This window comes from Mustela erminea, chromosome X (genome assembly GCF_009829155.1).
Source record: "Mustela erminea isolate mMusErm1 chromosome X, mMusErm1.Pri, whole genome shotgun sequence".
In the NCBI taxonomy this organism is placed as follows: domain Eukaryota; kingdom Metazoa; phylum Chordata; class Mammalia; order Carnivora; family Mustelidae; genus Mustela; species Mustela erminea.
Window position 1 is genome coordinate 86,084,131 of NC_045635.1, and position 16,555 is coordinate 86,100,685.

General features: G+C 43.8%; 1 protein-coding gene across 1 annotated transcript; it reads right to left on the bottom strand.

Moving 5' to 3' along the window:
* Window positions 1–10,759: 10,759 nt before the first annotated feature.
* On the bottom strand, window positions 10,760–16,094 carry ESX1 (ESX homeobox 1). Its single transcript, XM_032331680.1, has 4 exons — window positions 15,826–16,094; window positions 15,319–15,637; window positions 14,409–14,454; window positions 10,760–11,209 (listed from the first exon to the last, which is right to left on the bottom strand). The coding sequence occupies exons 1-4, from the start codon at window positions 15,902–15,904 to the stop codon at window positions 10,868–10,870; spliced, it is 786 nt and encodes a 261-aa protein (XP_032187571.1). The 5' UTR covers window positions 15,905–16,094; the 3' UTR covers window positions 10,760–10,867.
* Between the last annotated feature and the right edge of the window lie 461 nt (window positions 16,095–16,555).

Sequence of the window (16,555 nt, forward strand, 5' to 3'; positions counted from 1 at the left end):
AGGTTGGAAGTAGATTTTAGCATACATAACATGGACAGATGTCAGATATGCACCCTAAAACAGTGATTAAAATATTTTATATTTAGTAAGCACTTTGAAACAACTGGATAGTGAAGGGAAAAATTAACTTAGGATTGTGTATCTCCTACTATGGGACACAAATGATCTCAACTGGGATTATAACAGAGTTAAAATCACGTAAAATCAAATCTAAAGACTAGAATAGACTATTCTTCTTGAGCACAATATTTGATAAAATATAATCCCAACTGTGGGGAAGAGGACAATTTGCAGAACAAAAAGCACCTAGAATAAGTCAATGCTTGTACAATATGTAAACCTCTTTATGTGCCAAGTAAATAAGCCTACAACAAAGTACCATTTTATACCTATTTAATCAACCAAAAATTGTTTTGAGAGACAAAACCCCAATATTCGTGAGGCTCTGGCAAAATACATATGTTGGCAGTAGTGATCATAGTAACAAGAGTAGCCAACATTTATTATGCCCGCCTTCCCCATAACATTTCTGTGCAGAATGAAATCTCCCATTTCATAACAGATGCAACTGTGATTCAGGGAGGTGGGGTCTATCCTCACATAGCTAGTATAGGCAGAACCAGCCTAACAGCATTTTGTTGAAGTCCAAACCCTGTGTTCTCTCTTTTTTTAAAAAGATTTTACTTATTTGACACACACACACACACACACACACACACACACACACACAGAGAGAGAAAGAGAGAGAGAGAGAGAGAGAGAGAGAGAGAGAAGCAGGCTCTCAGCTGAGCAGGGAGCCCAATGTGGGGCTCAATTCCAGGACCCTGGGATTGTGACCTGAGCCAAAGGCAGACGTTTAACTGACTGAGCCACCCAGGTGCCCGCAAACCCTGTGTTCTTAACCAAAACTCTATGTACACTGCTTTCCATGCCAATATGTAGCCAGAGAAATGAAAAAATTCTTACCCTCTACTTTTGTATTTCAGGCCCCAAAATTTAGCTTGAGAAAAACGTTTCAAAGAGAAAAGCTGTATCTCTATCTCTATCTCTGCACACAAAGATGCTTAGCATTTCAACAAATGGCCATTGATTGCTCATTATGTCTTAGAAAAAAACTACTAACAAGTTACAAAATATGAACCCAAACATTAAAACCATCAATGTGAAGAATATGATAAAATGTGGAAAAATATTTAGGAAATATTGTTCAACAAAAAATAGAGCACACTATTGACTATCCTCTACGTAGAAACAAACAACTGGTTATAGGATGAAATTAAGAGGTAAATTAGTAGATAACGAGATTTGGGATGGGAACTGGGGGAAATAAAGAGCAGGAGGAATGTTTTCAGCTGGGAACCCTACCGTTCGACTTTTGTGAAACCAGGCTATACATTTTTCTATTGATTGCCTATAATAGCCAACTTTGCAGAAGTGGTTAGTCTAGGCGCCCCAAAATTGGTGGGTAAACGCTTTAATCTCCGAGAGGACACTCCCTTTCCCCGCCCTCCCAGTGGCCTCCCAGTGGCTACTCTTACCTGGTTTCCTGGGAGCCGCTTGTGCTGTTCAAATGGGAAGTTAGGGGAGGCCAGGGCTCAAGGTTAAACAGGTGCCAGCGGTCAGTGGTGTTGCGCTTACGGAGGGCGGTTCCTGTGAAAGCTCAGCTCAGCTCAACCCGAAGGAAGGAATCATTTTCATTTATACGTCACTACACGGATCCCGTTTTACGCGGGCGTTAAATCGCAGGTCATGGACTACTGGGACATCCACCTTCCCACTACTCTTCGCAAGCAGAGATCCTCTAGTTTCTGCCACAGGTTCTGACATCTGAGCCGCAGCTGGGTTCTAGGGAGATGGAAGTGGGACTGGGGGAGGAAGGGTTGGAATGGGGTGGGGGGGGGAAACCTTTTTATAGTCTGTGTCCATTTGAATTTGTAAGCCTTTTCCAATTATGACACGAATTGTTTAAGAGATTGCAAGGCTAAAAAGTTTTTAATCACGAATTTTTTAAAAAAATATATTTATTTTAGAGAGAGAGAGCGCGCGCACGCCCACGCGGGAGCACGAGCTGGGGGAGGGGCAGAAGGAGGGAGAGAGAAGCAGACTGCCTGTTGAGCAGGGACCCCAATATGAGCTCCATCCGAAGACCCAGGGATCATGACCTGAGCCAAAGGCATATGGTTAAGGACTGAGCCACCCAGGCACCCATCACTAATTTGTTTTTGAAAGTATTTTAAAAAATTAATTCCTTCCTGAATACTTCTTAGCACAGACCTGAGTCCTGACACCTTCCCCGGGAGCTGGCTTTGTCAGTCTAACACCTGGCTCACCAGGCTTTCTTCTCTGGTGATGAACTGTTCTTGCTTTTTATGGGGAGGAGTTTGTCCAATTATTAGGCCACTAGATTTACCAAATAGTTCCAGAACTCCTGGGCTAGCCATTTGGAATTCCACATTGGAAAAATTCTACCATAAGTGGATAACTCTTTCTCATTGACCTCACTGGGAGCAACTCGGCAGCTAGTGGGGAGAGTCTAATGTCCAAAAGAAGGACTGAATGAGATGGATTGATGTGACCACTCAGGATATTTTCTTTTTTATTTTTTAAGATTTTATTTATTTATTTGTCAGAGAGAGAGCACAAGCAGGGAGAGTACCAGGCAGAGCAGGCAGAGGGAGAAGCAGGCTCCCCACTGAGCAGGGAGCCCAATAAGGAACTCCATCCCAGCACCCTGGGACCATGACCAAAGGGAGACACTTAACCGACTGAGTCACACGGGCATCCCCAGGATATTTTCAGTCTAAAGATCTCATGTGCATGTGCATGAGAGAGAGAGAGAGAAAAGAGCCAATAATGCAGAGCCCAGGGCATGACTTGGGTAAAGCATTTTAGTGCTCTATTGCACACCACGCCCCCAGGAGAAAAGGTTACTTAGGTTTCTGATCTATTCTGAGGTAATTTTTGCAGCTTATTTAGGGTAAGGGTCCACTCTCATTCTTTTGCATGTGGATATACAATTTTCCCAGCACCATTTGTTGAAGAGACTGCCCTTTCCATATTGACTCGTCTTGGCACCCCTGTTGAAAACAATTTGATTATAAAATATATTTGATGTATGAACTATTTTTATAACTACTGCCAAATAAACTACACTAATAAACTAAAAAAAAACACACACACACACACACTAAAATAAGCACAATTTAAAACCATAGATTCTCAGGAGGAATTGGCCATATTCATGTTCTGATCTTACCTTGCTTTTTAAAGTATGACACTTCCAGATTCCAGTGATATCCTGTGTTCATAGACAGTTTATCATTCATCCAGAGAAAAAGAAAGCTTAAAAGAGAAAAAAAGGGAACCCATTTGAATGGTGCAAGTAGAACAAATTTAAAAAGACAGGTCAATACCTAACAAATTTGTCTGATTTTTACGCAGAAATATTGCATGATGTTACATTAAAGTAAATCCTTAAAACATCAGAATGTCGGGGCGCCTGGGTGGCTCAGTGGGTTAAGCCGCTGCCTTCGGCTCAGGTCATGATCTCAGGGTCCTGGGATCGAGTCCCGTATCGGGCTCTCTGCTCAGCAGGGAGCCTGCTTCCTTCTCTCTCTCTCTCTGCCTGCCTCTCAGTGTACTTGTAATTTCTCTCTGTCAAATAAATAAATAAAATCTTTAAAAAAAAACCATGAGAATGTCTAAGAAATGGGGTTATTCTTCTTAATGGAACTTGTTGATGAGCTGAAATTTAACAAACCCATGTTTTTCTGTATTTCTGTTTAACAAAATGTGAAAACATTCATTAGTCTGCTTTCTTCTCAAATTTAAAAGAGGAATTCAATGAATTCAATGTTCAATTCAGTGATTATGTATAGATCAAAATGAAGAAAACTTTTTGGTTTGAAGTCTATCATAGTCACTTTTCAGCTGTGTCATTTTGGGCAGGTTTTTAAATTTACTTTTTAAATTAAAAAAAAAAACTTCTAAAATTCAAATTCCAGTTAGTTAACATATTGTGCAATATTAGTTTCAGTTGTACAATATAGAGATTTAAGGGGGCCCCAGGCTGGCTCATTTGGATGAATGTGCAACTCTTGATCTGGAATTGTGATTTTGAGCCTATGAACCTATTGGGTGTAGAGATTACTTAAAGGAAAACACAACAACAATATAGTGATTCAGCAAGTGCTTATCCCAACAAGTGCCCTCCTTAATCCCCATCACCTATTTTACCCATCCCCCTACCCACCTCTCCTCTGGTAACCAGCAGTTTGTTCTCTGTAGTTCAGTCTGTTTCTTGATTTTAGGCAGGTTGCTTAATCTTTTTGTATCTTAGTTTCCTCATCTGTAGAATAGCAATAATTGCAATCCAGGCATATTGCTCAGCATAGTATTTGGCACATTGTAAAGCCCCCCTTCTCCCCGAAAATTTTAGCTGTTACCATTATCACCTTTTATTATTGTTGAATATAAAGCACTAGCCTGGGTACAATGAGGGATCAAGAAAATAGAGGAGACCCAGTGGGAAGCTTCAGGTACTACTGTGCAGGTAAAGACATCAAGAATTTCATCTACAGGGCGCCTGGGTGGCTCAGTGGGTTAAGCCACTGCCTTCGGCTCAGGTCATGATCTCAGAGTCCTGGGTTCGAGTCCCGCATCAGGCTCTCTGCTCAGCGGAGAGCCTGCTTCCCTCTCTCTCTCTCTGCCTGCCTCTCCATCTACTTGTGATTTCTCTCTGTCAAATAAATAAATAAAATCTTTAAAAAAAAAAGAATTTCATCTACAAATGGCTGAGCTTTAGTGGGATGCCATAAGTTATGCAGGTTCTTGTCAAATGAGTGATCCATGCCTCAGGCCCATAGGGATTTCGGGAGGGGAGGTAACAGCAGGGTAAGCAGGATTGGGAAAGGGAGGAATGATGAAAGGAGGAGGAAAAGGCAAGAGAGAAGTGGTCAAGCACCGAATGACTCAGCTAGAAGAGGAGGGGGTGAGGGATACGTGGGTAGCTCAGTCGGTTAAGTGTCTGTCTTTGGCTCAGATCATGATCTCAGTGTCCTGGGATCGAGTCACTCCCCCCACAAACTGGCTCCCTGCTCAGTGCAAGGTCCTCTTCTCTCTGTCCCTCTGCCTCACCCTACCCTCCCATGCTCTCTCTCTCTTTCAAATAAATAAAATCTTTAAAAAAATAGAAGAGGAAGGGGTGCAAGGGCACAGCAAAAGCAAAAGTGTAGGGTCAGAAGTGAGCACGACAGGTTCTGGGTTTCTACTGTGAGGTTGTAGTGACTCAGGGTCATCATTTCAGAGATCAAAATTCCTTGGTAGGACGTTAGTAGACAATTATACTGAATGTGTGCAGATCCCTAGTACTTTCTCTGAATGGTTATGCAAAGCATGACACAATGAAAACAACAGGGAAAAAAAAACCCCAAAATTCAAAAAAAGATTTTCAAAAGGAGAAAGAGGGAGAAAAAGACTTTCCTGGCAGTTGATTTATTCCTGCAATAAATATACAATCCCGATAAACTGAAATTCCCTATGGATGTGGTTTTGTTTAATTGAGATTTTAGTGTATAATATTATAAAACTTATCAATTACATAGGAGGACAAGCTACACTTGTGCAGAGGTCCCTGAAATGCTGTGGGGAAGCTATTAATGGAGTCATTAAAAATACCACTTGAATTTTGCCTGTGTATTGAAGCATTCTCAGGGTTTCCTGGGGGAGGAGATGATAAGGAGGAGTAGGGTGAGGTGAAGGATCCTTGATTTCCACCCTTGGCTTTGCTTGTTACTCTTTGAAAGTTACCTCATGACTTGTAAAGATGACTTCATCTTTTCATCCCACATACTTGCTAGAATCACAGCTTGTAACCAGCCTCCTTACATTCTGTTTGGAATGAATGGATTGACCACTCTCTAGAACAGTGTTAAGCAGAGTTACAAAGCTATAGAATGTGTTCACTGAGGGATAGCGAGACTTGACCATGGGATGCCTGAAGTCTAGGTCTCTGTCTTAAATTAACAGAAGAATCAGTTTAGCACCCTGCAGTATCTTTCTGACTCCCTGTTGGAGTTGAGGTTTTGAAACAGTAGGTGGGCCCATGGCATTCACTGGACATCCTTGGAAGTTCCCTCCGGTTAATATGAAGAAATAGAATCCTGGGTGTTTTTTCAGGTGCTGGGGCTGAGGACCTGGGTCGGGGTGGTCACATAGTAGGACACCCTCTCTGTCCTGCCCTTTCCCTCTTTCCTCTTGAATATTTCAATCCTGGGGAGACCCCTTAAAGTGATCAGTTGAGTTAAAGGAAAGTAGAGATGAGAGGAAAATACACAGAGCAGCCCCACTGCTTTACCTTGTGATGGGGACTATGGAAGGAGATATTACGGACTGATTTGTGTATCAACCCGAGTTCTGTTTCTCCTTTCTTCTTTTTTGTAAAGCCCATCTGGCCAGGGCCACCACCTTAGGCCCCACTGGCTACTCCCAGAGACATTGCCCAGTTGCCAGTGTCCACTTACTACCCAGCTTCCTACCCTGCAGTGACATCTTGGGGCCCCAGCCATGAACTCGGGTTTCTTTCTCCCCCCAAGTCCCCACAGGTTCCTAATCCACTCCTGACTTTAAAACTTCTTGTGCTTCATCTTTTTGTCTCCCTTGTTCAAGGGGAACTGGTCAGAGACTATTCATTGGCTCCTACCCTGCCTCTTGTTTTCTCCCCAAGCCAAGATTCTTGGGCCAAGAAGAGAGAAATTGTGTTCCAAGTCTGTAGTTCTCCTAGTTTTGTTGGGGCCTCTGCCTCAGAAGGATCCAGGTGTATCAATTATGTTGCCCCTGCCTGTATGCCACCTTTTCAATCACTTGTGTCCCCTTGTTTGTGAAGCACAACAGAGTGTGCTTTCAGAAGGCGCCTTTTGTCTTCTTAGGGTCTAAAAATATTTGCATGTAAATGTTGGGAATCCAGACAGTCTCCTTAAGATCTAACACTTTGCATGGGGAGGCATACAGACCACCGGGGGCATTTGCAAAGTAGATTTATACCATTGCACCTTGTGTCCCTGGCCTCACAGCATTGCGGTGGCATCTGAGAAGGAGAGAGTGTGACATTGATCAAGGGAGAGCATAAATAACAGCATTTCAAAATGAATACTAATTGCGTAATGACAGTTTCCAAACTATTAGCCTACTTTACAAAAAAAGTTAATTCATCACAAGCCCAGAGCTGGCTGTTTCTTATGTGTGGTGCTGCCAGTTGGCAGGCACCGCTTTGCAAGAGGATTGGGGGAAATGAGGGTTATTGTTGTAGAAGCTCACTCGGCCTTTTGTGAGGAGGGTACAAACAGCATCACTCTCTCAAGCCCCTGCTGTTCAGCGTTCAAGAGTGGACACCAGGATCCTGCATGCCTTCAGGGGGAGTTGCTTACTTTTCCTAGAGGTAAAATGGCCCGGTGCCGAGACTTGGGGAGGAGCCTTGAGTTTGTAGCCCCTTGGAGGAAAGTGTTCTGGGAAGATGGAGGTGAACAGCAGAGAGGAGCTGAACCTGGGTTGGTGTGTGCCCGCCCCGCAAGCTGGGAAATCCTGGGTCCCGGGGAGAGGGCATGGCCACAAGGAGCCTGGCCTTCTCTGGAATGAATTGGGCATGCTACTTCGGGCAGGCAATGCCATGGCTCCTGAAGGCCTGTGTTCCCTCATCTGTAAAATGGGGGGGGAGTGGGTTGGGTTACCATGAAATTCCCCTCCAGTTCAGGGAGAATACCAGTGTCTTCCTTTAAGCGGAGTGTCCCCCAGAAGAAAGACAATTTGCTTGAAAAAGTGGAGTGACACGATGGGACTGGTTCCCCTGTCATGGCCATCTTTTTACTGCAGGAATTGTAAACGAGATTTTCTCCCTTGCCAAACTGATGGGATCTTGTGTGAAAATACTCTGAAGGAAAATGAAACAGTGCCTCTGAAGAAGAGGAGCTATCTGAGGCCAGGGTTCATTCTTGGGACATCCTATTGTATTGAAAGTGGGAGGAAGCATGAGAAAAGCCCCCAAGAAGAATCATCTAGATCAGCATTCTTAGAAAGAAGGGTGTGGGGTGAGGATTATGTTATGATATCATTTGCCCTCCACTCCAGGTTTGAGAACCCTAGTTTATGTACAACTTTGTACTGACTCCCCCACCTCCACCAATAGGAGGCCCTGGGATTCAAATTAGAGGAAGTTGAATTTACCCATCAGGAGTTTCGGGGGAATAGCTCTATTATTGTACACCATTATTTTACTTTCAGGTTTTCACCAATCCATAGAGTCACACTGGAACTGAATGGCTGGGTGGTAAAACAGTATATCCATATGAGTTCAGAGCATGACCAATTTTAGGTATAACACCCCACAAACAAAATTTGGGCAAAAGTCTGATTTCTTTTGAAAACAACTCAGGTCAACTCTATTCCTTTATTTTTTTACACATTTACAGTAATTCTTCTCTTTTTAAAAAAGTCACTTTTCATACCTATTTCAAGGGAGAATCCTTGTACGCTCAGCTGAAGAACTATTTTTAGTCCATTTCTTCCTTGCCTTTTTTTTTTTCCTCATAAGTACTTGTTGTCTCAATGATGGCTGAGATTTTGATTTCTCAGGCACTTCCAGCTTAGATGGTTCTGACTAGATTTGTTTGAAACAAGATCCAGGTCACATAAATCTAGTTTTAATCAGAAAGTCTTTATTCCCCCCCACCAAATACTTCATATTTTGTTTTATTTGACTATGAAATTTACTATTGTGAAAGCTCCCTGTCATATGTTCTTCAATAAGAAACAACTTTAGAAGGAGCACATCCAAAATGATTACTGTAAAGTGCCAAACCTCTTGTACTCCTCCTGAAATTGTGATTTTTACAGTTCAGCCCAAACCTCCATCTATAAAGACTATCTCAGATAAACATATTGGCTGATAGCTAGTTTCTAGAGATTTTATCAAAATAATGTCCTTATATTAGAACAAATTCATTCTTGATCTATACCTTAGGGATATTTGAAATGCACCTTAAGAAGAATGCTCTTTGTGGGATTATTTTTAAAAACCTCTCCCTTTTAAAACCGACATTGGGGGAACCTATTATCTACAGAAATGTTTTTCATATTTCCTCACATCCCACCCCCCTTCTGGCACCTCAAAGTAGATATAGTTTTCAAAATAGTACATACAATTCTTGAAGACCCCATCTACTTAAGGGAAAGGATGTTCCCTTTTGTGCTTTTGGTTTTTTCAGGCAGCCTGAGGGAAAACATGTTCTATGTTTGTGCCAGACTGAATTTGAGAGTTAGCGGCAGAATTTGTGTCCTGGGTCCTCACTGTTTGACTTCGAATCTTAGCGTGGCAGGGCTAGATGTGGTCCTGGAACTTTGATTTATTTGTACAGACCCTGTATTTCCAAGAGGACTTAAAGCACTCAGGGACCTGATGTTTAACGAGAAGGAAAATGGTCAACAATGGGAGAGAATGGTTGTTTCAAAACTAGCCAGTAAGGATGGTAATCGGCATGCTGATGGCATTTCTGGATGTTCCTCCCTCCCAATGACCTCTTCACTGCAGAAGGCCCAATTAGATACAACTGTTTTGCTGATGCTTGGCATCCATATGTGACAGATTGGAAGAGAAGATTGAAAAGTATTGGAAAACACTGCAAAAAATCATAGGCTTTCCCAAGATAACAAAGCCTCCCTTCAAACTAGGAACATATAACCTCTGTGAAACTCATCTTTGGGGTTTCCCCCTCCCCAACCCACTTTCTGTGAGAGGAAATTCTTGTGCCCCTGTGATACCCTTAAGTCACTGTAGTTATTTCATAGCATGATTGTGGTCAGAAAATGACTGTACATTGATCAAAAGCAGAAACCTTACTGAAAAGTGATGTTTTAAGAAGGGTGGCCCTGGATTCCTCCTCTCCCTCCCATTTTAGGTTTTGTTTTCATCCCTTGGCAGCTCTGCATGCAGACAGCATGAAAAAGCAAAGGTGTGCCTCTTTTCAGTGAGTGCTAATTCTAGAACATTGTCCAGGGGACCATTTCTTGGATGTTGAAGGGGACAAAATATACCTAAAGGTGGGACTGTCTTCCTCTGAGCTGTGAGGAAACTACAGTAATAGGCTTTCTTGGTCTGGGGGTGGGGATGAGAAAACAGAGAAGAGCCCCTTTCTGACCTTCTTGGAGCCCCTTCTTGTGTCTGAACCAGAATGATTCTATTTCCCTATCACTTCCACAAAATGGGGAGAGCAGTAAACAGAATTCAGAATTTGGATGTCACATTCACTTAACGGCCCTGTGAGTAACCTCTTAGGAAGTTTGTCTCACAGTCTGTGGCTGTTGAGCTTCTTGGCATGAATGGAACATGGCCCTCCCTGGAAACACACTGCCCTCTCATCAGAGACTCACCCCTTCCCAACTTGCACAGGGATGTGCTCCAAATGGGGCAGGGTGGGGATAAGCATTGTTGAGGATGGGGCATGTGGAAGATTGTTTGATCCTATAAACCAGCACGGGCACTTGGAAAACTGTGGTGTACATGGCCTCTTGATGGTGACTCAGGACTCAGGGGTATTATGTTATGAAAGGTGGCCTCTTTGACATTCTGTTGGAATGCCATTCCCTTAGTTATTTGCATGTATACCCCATTTATAACATTAGGCACTAAAAACCAATAGGTTATTTATTTTCAACTTTATTGAAAATACAACATGCCCTATCAAGAACAAAAGGCACTGATTTAGTTCAGTTATTTAATTCATTTAACAACTATTTGAAGAATTACTTGATGTGCTATGCACAATTTATATCTGGCAGAAAAAAAAACCTTTGGAAAAATTGTCATAAAGACCACACTTCAGAAAATGGGCCCTGCAAAATGACCATTGATGACAGGGGCCCATGCCATGCCTACAGGGGCCAGAGCAAAGGGAGGCAAAAGTGGTGGAGGTGGCATTGGCAGCATGGGTGGCCCGGGGGGCAGAGGTAGCCCGGGGAACACAGGTGGTGGTGGAGGCCCAGGAGGCATGAGCCCCCGAGGCACCAGAGGAACACATCTCCACCCCGGGTCTAGAACAGGGATAGCATAGGGTCCTTCAAAGATCACCCCCACAGGAGGGCCCAAAGCAATGGGGGGCAGATTTCTAAACAGGGCCCTCTGGTGTCTTCTCCACTTGGCTCTTCTGTTCTGAAACCAGACCTTCAATCAGAGGAAAGGGATTGGTTTAGTACTTGAACAGTCAATGTCACAATAGAAAATACACAACATGCAATGCTGCCATTGAACTTTTAAATGGGGGGGGGTGAGTTATGTCCTTATTACTAAAATAACCTGGGAAAGCAAACCACATACCTCCCTTCAGCTAATCCTTAGTGAGTCATGGCTAGTCCAGACTTGGGCACATTGATTTGTCTCTCTTCCTGTTTTTAATATTCTTTAATGTTTATCCCTCCCAGGTTTTGGATGTTAAGTCTAAGTGATAATGTGCACTGGCTCCCTGACGTTAATGCCTATGCCTGGCAACAGGGTAAAGAGACATTGGCTCATCAGCTGCCCAGCTGCTCCCACTCCCTCCTCACTGGGGGAAGTGTCATGCTGGCTATGGGGGAGGCTGAACATGGTATAAAGGTGGGCCTGACATAAAGTCATGCTGATGGGAACCACCCCTTTTTCGAAAAACTCCTTTTCAGTCTGAAGTTACTAATCCATAGAAGCACATTGCAGTTTTAGACAGAAAAGTTTCCTTCAGTGATGTTTAAGGGATCATTCTTCTAAGCCTTGTTGAGAATTAAAAAAGTTTGTCAAAGGAGGCCTGATTATGGGGTTCCAGGGACTGCTGGGACATGAGTTCCTGAAACCCCTCACATTGCCTTGCCATTTTAGCCTGTAGTGTTAAGGAAAGTTTAACCTAACCGAATCCAAATTCAATAAACTGAAAATTTTCTCCCCAGATAAGAGACTGGGTACCCCATTGTCGTGACTATCAATTTTGCATGCTCCCATCTACCTTACCCTCCAAACCTCCCTGGGCTCAGAAGGTCCACTCATTCAGCTCTAGCTAGTTCTAGGATCCTGGACAGAAGATGCGGTGACCCACAGGGGCGGGGCACCTTAGGTCCTGCCAGCTCCACTCCTTAACTAGGGGGGCTCCAATCCCATCACTTATTCCTAAGGCCAGAAGGTCCAATTATGCATTTAAGAAAGATATTCAACAACAGTGGGAGTAGGTAGGGCTCACAAAAGAGGCTCCTCCCTGAGTGTTTGCCAACTATTAACAAACAGATGAAAAAGTTGTCAGACTTTACTGTCCTCTTGGCATACTAGTTAATCAGGTTTATATTGTATTTAATCATTTTGGAAGTTCCCAAACCGCAGTATTTTAATTGAGACAAAGGGCCATTTCTCTCTCTGGGCAGCTACCTTTTCTCTCTCCCATCTTAGGATTTGGGGTCTTGCTGGATGAATACACTCTGAAAAAAAGTCAGTGTAGTAGAACTTATTTTGGAGAGATTCTAATGTATCAGTGGTGAAATCTCCTTAAACCTAAATAAAGCCCACATCTGGCAAATTTTGCTATGGGCCAGTGTTATGTCCATATTCACAATACTGGTTTCATAAAAGAGATCACCTATATTTGCAAAAGGTTGGGGGGGAAGCATATTTTATAAAGTTTCTTGGAGAAAATTCATGTTGCAAAGCTTGAAAATATGTGAGAGCATAGTCTTCCCTACTTGGATTTTCTGGCTCATTTTCCCTTCAGAAATCCACTGAGAGGACTACATAAACCCAGGGAGGGGGAAAAGCAACTCAGCAAACCTCTTTATTTTCTCTGAGATTACTTTGCCTGCCTGAGAAAGTAGAAAACTTATCCTATTTCTTTGATGAGACTATGATTTTCTATGACCTCAGATAGTCACCTATTTGATCCCATGACCAACAAATTAATAATCACTTCCTGAAAAGTGTTTTAAATTAACACAAGTGGGGCGCGTGCGTGGCTCAGTTGGTTAAAAGCATCTGCCTTCGGCTCAGGTCATGATCCCAGGGTCCTGGAATCAAGCCCCACATTGGACTCCCTGCTTCAGGGAAGCCTGCTTCTCCCTCTACTTCTGCTTGCTGCTCCCCATGCTTGTGCACTTTTTCCTCTGTCAAATAAATAAATAAAATCTTAAAAAAATAAATTAATGCAAGTTAGAATCTGGCCTGAAATGAGAGCACTCTCATAATCAGATTCCAGAAAACCCACCTTTTCAAAGTATTACTACCCAAAAAAAGGGAAAAAATTCTTAAAGTGTTAAAAGATTCCTCATGACAATATTCATTTATACATTTGGTAGCTTCATAAAGTTGAATTTGTGTGACATTTGCAATGCATATATTTGAATGTATACAATACGTAACTAAATTTCACCTCTTTTTAGGTCCATGGAACTTTATTAAAATTGGTTCCCTTTTTTGGTTCCATTCTTCAAGACAATTTTCCTTTCCCCTTTACTACCATAATCCTAATATTTTAGCAATGTTTCAGGCGGACATCAAAGTCTTCCAAAAAATTAAAAATTTAAGGCTGTCACTCTCTATGCTGCTTTACAAAACACTTAAAAAATAGCAGTAGGAAGTAGGATCAGGTACTTGCGACTTTAAAGCTACCCTCCCACCCCAGTTTCAGTTTACTAAACATATATTAGTTATTCATGCCAAGTGTTTTCCGTGTGAATAACTCCTTCACCCCAATGTCTGAATATTTATAAATTTATTCATTTAGCCAAGAGCTTACACCTGGTTTTAAATATTTCAAGTAATTTAGTGTTGTTAAACCTTCTTTTAACCTACCTGTTCAGTGCATTAATTTGTGTATTTCCCACGTGTGATTGAGCCCCAACATGATTCTACATAGAAATATTCCTTTAGGGAGGACTAACATCCTTCCTGAAAGATACCAGTGTTAAAAGGAGGAGAACTGGGGTGCCTGAGTGGCTCAGTGGGTTGAGGCCTCTGCTTTCAGCTCGGGTCATGATCCTGGGGTCCTGGGATCTGTCTCTCTGCTCAGCAGGGAGCCTGCTTCCCCCTCTCTTTCTGCCTGCCTCTGCCTACTTGTGATCTCTCTCTGTCAAAAAAAAAAATTCTATTTTTTAAAAAAAGGAGGAGAACTTTATTGGGAAAAACAGTGTGTTTGATTTTTTTTTCCATTAGAAAATCATATTTCCGCTGGTAGTAGGAAATTTCCAGAAGCCCCAGCTTACCTATCCCATTTCCCATCCCCAAGGCACCCAATGTTCAAAACTTATTTGTGAAACATGGAAAAAAACCACATCAACTTCAGAATGTCCAGGACAAAATCTCAAGTATGTTTTAGAATGGCTTCCCTGTACCAAGTGCTCTTTTAAGATTTACTGACCTGCACTCTGGCTTCAGTCAAATTCAGACGTCCAGCAATCTCTTCTCTGTGGGAGGAAAATTGCAAATGTTTAGTATTTGGAGTTGTGGATAAAATGAAATATATCATGTACATTATTTCTATCCCCACTCCCAGTGCAGTTTTCTGTATAATACAGCTTGAGGCTTGCTTTAAGGAGTTTTCTCACGGACAACTTATCTCTATTAAATAAAATAGAAAAAAGGAACATATATGAAAGTTCCTGGTAGTGTGTGTGTTGACCAGGACTCAATCAATTTTTCTGTTTGTGGAACAGCAGAGAACAACCCTGGAAATCTTTTCTTGGGAAAAGATTTATTTATTTATTTATTTATTTTCCTGTGAAAATAAATAAGACGCCAAAAGCCTTTAAAGTGGAGTTCTGCACCAGGCAGAGTACCTCCAGGGTTTAGGCCTGCCCCTCCGTACACTACTGCGATCCTCGATCCCACCACAAGGGTTCCTGGGCCGCCGGCTTTTTAAACGCTCGAAACTCTGCCGCCAGGAAATAGCGCTCCACGTGGCAGAGCCGGGACTAAGGTGAGGCGAACTCGCCTCGTGCGCAAAATTTTAAATGCCGAAGAAACGGAGCAATCACGATGAATATTCTAATGCAATATTAAAAATACAAAAATTAACGCAAAAAAAAATCACGATGAACAAAATACCAAAATTTTAGGTAAAAGCGGGATCAACCCGCCCTCCCTTACTTGCTTCGCCCTAGTTCCGCTATTGTCTCAGTGCCCCAACCTCTGAGGGCAAGGACGGACCCTGGCGCCCTCGAACCCCCTAAGTGGCTTTTGGCTCAAGAGAGGAGGGAAGGGGTCCCGGGAGAAAGCCTAAGATTCTGAGGCCCCTGGAGAAGCGCGCGCATGAGGAACAAGCCACTTACCTCGCGTACACGTCGGGGTACTGGGTGCGATGGAAAATGCCCTCCAGTTCCTGCAGCTGCAGCTGCGTGAACGCGGTGCGGTAGCGGCGCTGCTTCCTCTCCACAACCAGTGGCCCCTGCAGGGCCGGGGGGGCCGGCTCCTCCTGCTGTTGCGGGGGCTCCAAGCCGCCGCCAAAGCCTCCCTCCTGGTTTTCCTCGTTCGGGGAGCTCCGCTCACCCGCGCCAACGCAGTGTGCCGCCGCCCCTTCGCGCTCAGGTTCGGACCGTGTATCCTCCCCCCCTCCCATTAGAACCAAAGAAGTCAAGGTTGGCTTCGCATCTGGGAAAGGAAAAAAAGGAAAAAAGAGGCCGGAGCATTGGAGCCCACGCTGCGTGGGCTGAGGAGGCAAGAGATTGAGATGGAAGAAAGAGGGCGATAGCCGCGCCACGGCCCGTCCACCCGACCCTCCCAGGGAAGTTCCTCTCCTGCAGTTTGCCAAAGCACCTGTCCCCCGTCTGGGCACTGACCATACTGTTCCTCCTCCACCTGGACCCCCAGGCTGCGGTAGCCGGCGTCGGAGGGGCTGCAACCGAAATCACGCTGCATGTCCGCAGTACTGTCGATGAAGCCTAGCGAATCTACAAATTCTTCGCTACGGTCGGTGGCGAGAGCTTGGACTAACTGCCCGGTGGGTGCTCTTCTGACGCCGGGACTTGTTGATCTGGCGCGGAAACTGAGACTTGCGCGCCTTATATAGGGGGTACGTTCAAAGTGTACGCGCTCGCGTCTGTTAGACGCCCTCTATTAGCGTTCGCATTACCTCGGGTTGGTGTCGGTGGGACCTGACGGGGGCGCACTGGCGGTCGGGGCGCGTAAGTAAAATAGGGCGAGCGTTTGCAAGAATAGGCATGCTTGTGTGGGAAACTGAGACTCCAAATCGCAGTTTAACTGACTTCTCCCAGCTAGGACGAAATATTTGATTGGAAGATGGGGCTGTACTGGATCGGGAAAGTAGATTTGGAGGGTGGGGAGGGGCAAGACTTCACTCTAGAACCGGGAGTTCTTGGAGGAATGTTTGTAACATATTCCTCCGCGCAATGTTCGATGTTCCCCAGACCGCAAATGAAGCGGTGTCGCTCGCTTCCTCAGGGGGAAAAAGATGGAGAGATAGGGCTGCAGAAAGTGCGAAGCACTCAGCGACCCACGTACGCTAAAGCGAAGTTAGTCTACCCTGCGTGGGGGCTCTGAGCGCTGCTC